Below are 9595 nucleotides of genomic sequence, written 5' to 3' on the forward strand. Positions count from 1 at the left end.
GCAGTACAAGCTGATCTTCATTCAAATGCACATACATGTAATTTGATGGTGCAAACTAAATCCAAATTAGAGGCACCTGTGGAGGCTCCTGGAGGCCTAGTGAGCAGAGACCTTTAGGGGGACATTTGGCATAGTCTACTGGTCCACAGAGATTTCAGAGCCCACGAGACAAAAGAAAGAAACAAGCTGCAATCAGAGCAAAAAAGAGGGCTGTGTGTGTGTTTGAATATAACACCACCACATTTGTCAGAAAAGAATATGGCCAGTCTCCACGCTTTTGTACTAATGTTGTATTATAGCAGGGCATAACAGCAGCAGCTGCTCTTACAGTAATCCTGGTCTATTCAGCCAGCCACCAATGAGGCTCTAAATGGCCCAGCAGTTACAGTAGTTTGGGCCCATTATGTTGCTGATAATTTTGAATCCTGACAATTAGAGCAAAGAAAATACATTTCTTTGTATTCTGAATAACAGAGACATTGAATGGACCCCAAAATACTATGTGCTTGCATGCTGCAGATTGTAAAATATCACTAACGTGTGGCATAATTTGAATGTGAATGCGTGCGTGTGCCTTGGAACAGGTATGTGCTTTCAGGCAGACATTTAGCAGAACAACAGTGAATCTTTAGCAGAGCAACTGTTCTGTTTCTTTCAAAGGAATAGTTTATCACAGCAAGGTAATGTGCTCTACAATGCTAGGAAAAGCAATACAGAAATTGTATCTTTTTTTCTTAACAAAGGCTATTTTTTTATTCTTTAATAGCAGAGGTAGGTACACAAACGTTTCCACTGGGATTAGATTTCTTTATGTTTTTCTGTGTAACAGAAAATCTCCTGGATTGTCATCGCTGAGGGAATTAATTCTGATACACATCTTTAAAGCTGCATAGAAAAGTTTAGGGAATACCTCTAATACAATCTTCTTACATTAAGTGTCTTCAGACACAGTGTGTTTTTGGAATCTGTCCCTAAAGCAAAACACTACATTTATGGCTAATATGTGCAAAATTCTCTTTTCAGAGCTATCAGGTAGATGTGAGACAAAGGGATAGCATTTACTCGAACATATGTATCAATGCAGCTATATCAGTGAAAAGACTGCTCCAATGGGGAATTGTTCAGATGATTGTCTGTACAGACAGTGGTGTGGTCCCAGCAGATGGGTGTCCTAAAGCTATTTCTGTACTGTCAGAGCCAAGAAGACATTTTAGCTTCCGGATGTGCCCTAGTACATTACATCATTATTCTCCACTAGGACAAGAACTGGAATCATAACAGCCATCTTCTTCCCACTCTTAATTCCTGATTTCCATGGGGAGAAACCCAGTCAGGAAAGGAGTTGCCGCATGTCACAGCAGAAACCCCGGCTGGATCACTGGGGTCCAATGCTGAAAGGTCAGACAGGATTAGAGCACAGAAATCTAGGCATAGCTAGAATAACTAGGGGTAATTTTTAGCCCAAAGAATCATAATAAGATGTTTGAGGGAAAGGAAGATTAGTCTGTCCCCTACTTCCCTTCACACTTTTTGGTGGTGGTCAACATGATCACAGAGTTCTCTTAAGGGCACCTTAGGGTAAAGGGCACAATATGAGCACTGCGCTCCTAAAAGGCAAGGGTTACTCAGGAGTTCAATTTTTAAAAAGAGATATTGCACATGTCCCCAGCATTTTGATTTCCTGTTCTATTTACCTATTGTATTTTACATGATAGATAGGTTATTTTATTATATTAGGGTGCAATAAGAGGTACTTACTTATCTCTCAGCTGATAATGACTCCAATGTCCACATATGTCTTCAATACCAGCCTTCAAGTGATCCATCAACTAGAGAAAAAAACATGGAAAAATTTTAAGTGGCCACTATGAAAAAACAAATATACACTTGATGACAGAATTTTGAGGTTTTTTTGTTGTTGTTTTTTTTTTGTTTGTTTGGTTTTGGTTTTTTATTGCAGCGTCTGAGTTATTTCTGAAAGCAACTACATTTCTCTAAATATCAAGGCAAAGATCCCACTGTGTCAGCTCCTATGTTCGGCTACAGTGGCAATATTTTGATGGAGGCAACAAATCTCCTGCTCCTTTTTGCTTGCTGAGCCCAAAAACTAAATTCTTGGTTCTGTCCACCAAGCTTCCCTTCTGCATGTGTGTTCTCTCTGAGAGGGACACAGTACCAGGTACCCAAAACCTTTGCCTTGACTGACAAGTTCTCTGAGGATTTTTGAGATTGTTATGAGGCTGGAAAGTTTATCACTTCTAACTACAATGTTTTTCAGTAATTTTTTGTGTATTAGTAGCATTACAGAGACAGATAGAAAAAGGCCAGTTCTTACAGACAGTTTGTTGTAAGTGGTGCTTTTAAATGTAAATTCTTTTCAAGGTTAAATGTAAAGGTTGAAATAGTAACAATTAAATTCAAATCAGTTGAAATGCTCCAATTTTGCTAATGTCTCTGCATATGCTTCATTTTAAGGCAGTGTTTCCATTAATTTCAAATTTATTCCCTAATGTGAAAATGAAAGAATGTATATACCTTTTCTATAACATTGTCAAGTCAGTTTGAGCAGCTTTCTGTTATTTGTTATTATGGTAATTTGAGAACTAAAGTAAATGTTTGAGAGGGAAAAGATCATGACTCAGAATAACTGGAAACTAAATTTGAAGTCCAATGGTTCAACTCATTTTAGTTCAATAAAACTTGATTAAAGACTTTGGAGGTGTCAGTCTGTCTAGGAACAGTCAAAAGATGGCAACAAATATATCTGACAAATCTGGCTAGGAAGGATGGTGAGTTCATCTTGTAAACATTACCTTTCTGTTTCTGTCCTCCCATGGTCACCAGTACCAAGAAGTAAGGGACTTGCTACACCATGACATTTGTGACTTGATCTTTTAATATGATAGTCACTATGAATATAAATGAGATATCATATTCCAGAAAATTATGTCTAGTACTTCTTCCATATATTCTTAAAAGCATTGAGTGTCCAAATCCACTGAATGCCAGTGCTTCCAGGTGCCTCCCTCTATCCACCCTTTCTCTTCTTTTTGGGATACCAGCTACTGATATAAAAAACTTACTCTCACGTGTATTTCTTCATTGATAGATTCCTTTTTGTTTGTCTTTTTGACATCCAGGTATCTGACCAATGGTCCAATTGTGATTCCCTGCATTTGGAACAATGAGTTGAATTATTAATTATCTTTCAGGAAAAAAGAGAAAGAAAGCAAAATTGTTTAATATTAATAAATTAGGAAAGCTGTGTCTGAGATACACAAATGAAGTATTATTTGCATGGAGAGCTACAGAAGAGAATTAAAATCAAAAACTTAAAAAAAAATTGTACACCAGGGTTTTTTTTAAGCAAGATTATATTTGTTGGCATATTCTAAATATGTAAAGTAACTGACTCATTGCCAATTTTTTTCAAAATAGGACTCATTTGAAAGAAAACATTATCTTTGCAAGGTCTTGCAATATTGAAGTTGTTTATTTTAACATTTTTAGAATTAATATCCTGGGGGGGGGGGGTTCACTTAGAAACAGTTTTCAGTTGTTCCCAATTCTTTACTGTACTGATGCAGAATAGCATTTTAAAAGGGGAAATAGAATGGATTTATTTTTTTCCACCAAAACATTCTGGTGAAGTCTAAGTGCTTTACCTATCACACGTGCATAGTGCCCCATTGGCACCCTATAGTATCTGAGATCTTGGTATTGGAAAATACAGAACATGGGATGCAAGACCTCTAGAAAATTCAGTTCTTCCAGGTACAGCAGTGTAAGCCAGGTGGAATAACCCAAATATCTAAAGTACACACCTATACTTGCAAATATGAATTATTCACTTTATTTTTCCTTAATATTCTTTTGCAAAGGATTTCAAAATATTCTTATTTGATCTACAAGATGGATGGAGATAAAAGAAAAAAATATATGCAAAATATAAAATTCAAAATCCCTCTGGTCACTTTGGGATACATCACTAGTAAAGAATGATTTGGTGTGAAGTTAAAATACTTCTTACATTGGAAGCATCAGGAAATGCATATGGAGTGAACATAACTTTGAACACACAGTGCCCTTTCCTCTGAATATTTTAGAAGATACATTTTTTCAATACAGGCTTTCTGTAATACCTAAAATTTACTGAAAGGGTAATTACACATTGAAGTGCTAAATCTGGCCAAAAAATGCAATAGTTTGTCCTAGTCTGAGTAAATTCAATGCAATTTTCACTATGAGGCTTTCAGACACCTCTATTACATGAAAGCAATCCATTAAGAAATATACTTACTTGGATAAACACAGTGAAATATATAACTACAAGAGTAGCAGTGATGAAGAGGTTTCTTCTGGGGAAGAGATTCACTGGAAGCAAGAATGCAAGAGAGAAGCTGCTGGCTCCTCGAAGGCCACTGTAGGAAATAATGAGCTGGTCTTTGACAGTAAAGGGATATGTTCGGAACTTGTTACTGATGTAGAAGAGAGCAAATACACCTAGGAAGGGAAAACCCCCACAACTATTATTATTGATCAAGGAGAAAATGAAAATATTAAAGGCAAAATGTCTTGGCTCAGGGAATTGTTGGCAGCCCATTTTTTTCAGTTTGGACTTTTTGTGGTTTCTCTGACAAACTGCTGGATCTGGTTTATGTGAAATAACCTCATTTAAAAGATAGTGATTCATAACTGCTTCAGGATTTAAATTCATTTACACAGTTTAGTAGTGACATTAGGTAGAAAGATTTATTTTCTATATGTATGTTGCATAGTTTTTTCCAAAGTGTTCTGGAGAAAAGAAAAATGACTGGATGAGAGTTTTTCCTGCACCTTCCCTTGCAGTATTTCCTGCTTTCTGCACAGTGTCTGTCCAAAGTGTTTCAACAGTGCTTTACCAACAAGTCCTGTGGACAGGTTCACTAAAAGGCAAAGAGTAATAGCATTTTAATTTTTAGTCCTCTGGCTTATTGTGTTTCTAGGACTCTGTGTAATAAAAATGGAAACCAGTAAGACAGTGTAAGGATTGCAACTTTTCTTTATAGAGTACTTCCAGCAATCTGCTTGATTTACTCTCAGTCTTCATTGTCTTCCAAAAAAAACGTGTATCCTATGTTTTGTGTGGAAACTGGTAAATTACTAACGTAAAAGCTGACAAGTGCTGGTAATTGCTGGTGTTATTTTACACAGCTGTCACTGATAAACTCAGATTATTAGCGGTAAAGACAGCAGCAGTATCCTGTTATGTAGCTTGCTAGATACCACTTTATGCAAGATCTTTTTTGGCTATTTATAACTATGCTAGACATCAGGAACTCAGACTGAAACTGCATATGTGAGATATCACTCTCAGGCCAGCTCTCTTTATTCAAGCTTCAGAAAAAATTATGTAATCATTTTAACGTACAAGTTTAGCAGAAAATATTTTGGCCTTCCTCTAGAAAGCTCTAGCACTCCCCTTGGTGTCTGAAAGAAGGATGGACATGTGGCAGGAAAATACCTTTTATATCAGGAAAACACTGTTTCTGTCTTGATTGGAATGATATTTCAAAATGGACTCGGAAAGCAAGCCTTGAAAAACTTAGAGGCCATGCTTGGTGCAGAAATAGCAAGAAAATATGTATTTACTTTCTTTTTGCTGTCAACTCACAAGAATCATATCTCTAACTGTTGAGTATTTATGTCTTCCCCATATATAATAGAGTTGTTCAGAGGGACATACTTGAACCTGCACAGGTTTCCTCTTTTCTCTTTTCCCGCTGTTAAATATCTTTCTCCAGGGCTCCCAAACTTAAAAATCAAAGGTCTTGAAATGTGTATGGGCTTTGAGGTTCAAATGATCATCTTCTTCCTGCTCTGACATTCTTTTTGACTGAGGGATAAACCACCTGAGAGATTTAAGAAACAGCACCTTAATCTCAGATGTTTGATATATCTGGTCCCAGATGTTTGAATCAGAGTGCTGTAGGCTGGAAAGGGCACTTTGAATGGATGCCATCCAGAATATTGACTACTTCCTGCAGTTTTCTGTCAGCCACAAAGTCACTTGGTGTGCACTCTGTTCCTTCATCCAGGTCATTAAGGAAGACTTTAAAAAAAAACCTGACCTCATCTCCCCAATGGATGCCATTAGCCACTAGCTCCGACTGTAAAGGGAATACAGATGGGGCAGATGGCTGAAGGAGGTGGTGGCAGGTGATCAGTGTAGATTCCTGCCCCACTGGATGCTCTAGAGGGTACTCCTTTGATTACAAATGAACCATGGGGGAACCAACCTACTAACTTAGCCAAGGTAGTTAGCCTAATTTCAGTTCTCAGAATATCTCCTCCGAGGCTGGATTTCTCATTTTCTTTAAAATTATAAACTACTCTGAAAAAAAATTAAATACTGAAATTCAAAAAGAATGCTCTTAAGGTGGAAAATTCAGGCACTCAGAAGTTAAAAAATGTCAGAAATAAGGTCGCCTACCTAATTGTGTTTTTGGCCCTGTCATGTGTTATACTTCCAAAATATCTTTAATTTCAAAAACATTGTTCACTCATATTTTTAACTAGTGGCAAATAACAGTGGCTGAGTAGGGTGTGTTCCATAATTCATCACCTCTCCAGGAGTAAATGTGTTTACTTTCTGTTGCAGCAGTTGTAACTTAACCTGGTGCAGCCAATCAGATTAGCTAAATTGGTTCGAGCATGGTGCTAATAGCACCAAGGTTGTGGGTTCAATCCCTGCATGGGCCATCCACATAAGAGTTGGACTGGATGATCCTGGTGGGCCTCTTCTAACTTTGAATATTCTGTGAAATTCTGTGAGAATAGAGTATTAAGGCTATAAAAAATGGAAGTCATAATCTCATAGGCTACCAATCAAAAAGAGACCTCTGTGTAGCACGGGCAGGGAGCGTACCCTCTCACACCTCTATCACAGAGTCTCTAGGATCCTGGAGAAGTAGGAGATGAACAAAGCTCAGAAAATGGCAAGTCTTGTAAACATCTCCTAATCATCATCTCCTGCAGGATCCATTGAAGACATCAGTAGATGGTTGGTCTGACCCAGTAGGTCATTCCTTCTTTTCTTATGTCATCTAGAAAGCTTGGCAGAACAGTACTTGTAGATGAGGGAGAAGATGGCAATGTGTTGCCTCTCTGCTTCCACAGTTGCAGTAAATTCACTCACAGGCTCAAGAGCAGCTCTTGGTAGAGGTGTACCAGGACTGCTACCATCTCCAGAACACCAACCATCAGCCTTCCTATTGCTTCTCCTTTTTCAACATAGCTTTCAACCCATCCTGGACATTAGGAGAAGATGAGCACCTGTGTCGCACAACTCATGTGAAATTATCTATAAACTGTCCTGCCCGTGCTGCAGGAATTCCAGTCTCACAGATCAGGGACTAGGACACCTTTGCAGGAGTGGGAGATACCATGTGTAAAATGCAGTAATTTCATACAGGCACTATTTTCTAGCAGTTTAAAACTTCAGAGTTGACTTATGAGGAGCAGTAGTATAGTGTGGTTGACCTACATGTGGTATAAGTCCCTGTTCAGTTATCTATCAGTGCTAATTTTCACCTTTCCTCTTTTTCTATGTCTCCATCACTAGTGGCCCAGGACTTGTAGTGTTATAGCACTAGAAGTGTGATGATATACATTAACTAATTAGTTAATGACAGTGTGTGATGAAATCATTAGGAGGCCCACTTACCAAAGGCTAACTAAGATATAAGCATCTCTATAAGCCTAATCACGATAATATTTTGTTTTGCTTAAAATATTCCATTCTCACCTAACCATGAAGTCTGTGTTTGGACACTGGCATTCACATTTTTCTGGGGCTTTTCCTCCCTTTTTCTTCATGTGTAGATTTGTGAAACTTGCTTGTCAGCAAGATAAACCAGTTGTGCCAGTCTACACAGACTTTTCTAGCATACCTTTGCACCAAAAGTTTTCTCTCTGAGGTGTGGAGAAGGTTTTCTGAAAAAGCTGACTTACTCAGTGTCCGCCAAATGAGGCAGAAGAGCAGAGTGAAGCAAATGAAGGCCCAGTTCCACTCGTGGTTTTTTCCCACTGTAGAAACTCCCATGAACACAAAAATCAGGGTCTCACTGATGCTGCTTAGCATCTTCATGAAATATTTTATTGTGGTATAAGAATTCTGGGAAACATTCTCCTCCACATACTTTTTCATTGTCACTGCACATGCTGTCATCCTGTATCAAGAAAAGCATCAGAGATCAGCCTCAACCTGTTTTTCTTTTCAGTTAAGAACAACCTCAACCATCATTACCTGCACTCTCCATCACCAGATTCTGACCTTCCTAATATTAAGAAGCATTTTATTTCTTCAGTTACATTAGCTATTTCATTAGATAGAAAAGCATCTTCATTCAGCTTTACAAATCTGTTTTACATACAGAATAATGGAAGCAAACCAGTCAGCCTTCCTGATGAGGAAGTGAGGCTATCACGTTCCAGTACAAAGTCCCTTTTATCTTGAATGCCTAACCCAGAGTCACCAAGCACCAAATATTTGTCTCAAACAAAGGGCAGGTTGGTTTTGTACCAGTTAGAGAGACATAACCTGCCTCTTAGTGATCTTCCCCTCTGAGGTGGTAGTGCCATGCCAGGGCCAAAGCTCCCAGTGGCTCCCTGACAACTGGCTGGCAGATCAGCAGTGCAAGATCAACCTTCAGGACTCTCCACCCCCAGTAATCCACTTCTGTACAGCAGGTGGAAATTCAGTTATCCAACAGAGATGTCCTTCCCCTTTTAGTTATCTAGGGGGTGTGGGGAAGGTGCCTAAGGAAGTAAAGAGATATTTTCCATTTCACTGTTAATGAAACCTAGAGCCTGCTTCAGAAGTATCAGCAGCCACCCAGCACAGACACTGATGGCAATCACATGGAGCAGCAGTCTTTGAGCAGTCCTACTGAAGGGGATTCCCTCTTCTCCCCTACCTTTTGCGTAGTCATAGGCAATAAATAGATTGAGTACTATGTTAGTAACATACTCCATCACGATTTAGTTTCTACTGATATGATTTTAGTCTTTGGAGGCTTCTTGTGATTATATTTTTTCAAACTTCTGAGAATGCTAACTGCTCATTAAATAATCTTCCTCTAGTTTCTGCTCATTTAATTTCCACTGAAGAAATCTCAAGGGTATCATGGTGAGGCTGAGTCATTTAGCATGTCCAAGGACACTCCAACACAAGGCATTAGGCATTAATGATTAATACTGTTGACTTTCAGATACACATACATAATAGACTCTCAGGATCCAAGTGAAAGATGAATGAATCCTCAATAATTCAGAAGGGTGACAATAAGCTCCTATCTCTAAAACAAGCAATAATTTCCTTAATGAGGCAGTAAGAATAATAAATCTCAATTATATTAACATTCTTATATTACTAATAATTTCAGAACTCTAATGAAAATAAGAATTAAAGGAATAAAGAGCTATGTAGTCTACTGCAATGGATAGGCAGGCAAGCAGCATTTTGGGCAGTGCAGGTAGGAAAGGGTACATAAGGTATTTGCACCACCTGAATACCAGGTCTCACCCTGCTCAACTAAAGTTGCCAGTCACCTAA

The 9595-nt window shown here is 38.4% G+C and overlaps 1 protein-coding gene across 1 annotated transcript in view; it reads right to left on the reverse strand.

Annotated features, from left to right (window-relative positions):
- Window positions 1-9595, reverse strand: part of LOC114066035 (sodium/hydrogen exchanger 4-like) — a gene marked incomplete at its 5' end in the record, with an annotated part of 32440 nt that overhangs the window by 14410 nt on the left and 8435 nt on the right. Inside the window, 4 exons of the mRNA XM_027900419.1 lie at window positions 1759-1829; window positions 3084-3170; window positions 4301-4503; window positions 7993-8210. Of these exons, the coding sequence (XP_027756220.1) occupies window positions 1759-1829; window positions 3084-3170; window positions 4301-4503; window positions 7993-8210 (579 nt within the window). The remainder of the gene's footprint in view (window positions 1-1758; window positions 1830-3083; window positions 3171-4300; window positions 4504-7992; window positions 8211-9595) is intronic.

The sequence above is a fragment of the Empidonax traillii genome, unplaced genomic scaffold, assembly GCF_003031625.1.
Source record: "Empidonax traillii isolate 1590-97213 ecotype Southwest subspecies unplaced genomic scaffold, ASM303162v1 scaffold725:size316836, whole genome shotgun sequence".
Classification (NCBI taxonomy): domain Eukaryota; kingdom Metazoa; phylum Chordata; class Aves; order Passeriformes; family Tyrannidae; genus Empidonax; species Empidonax traillii.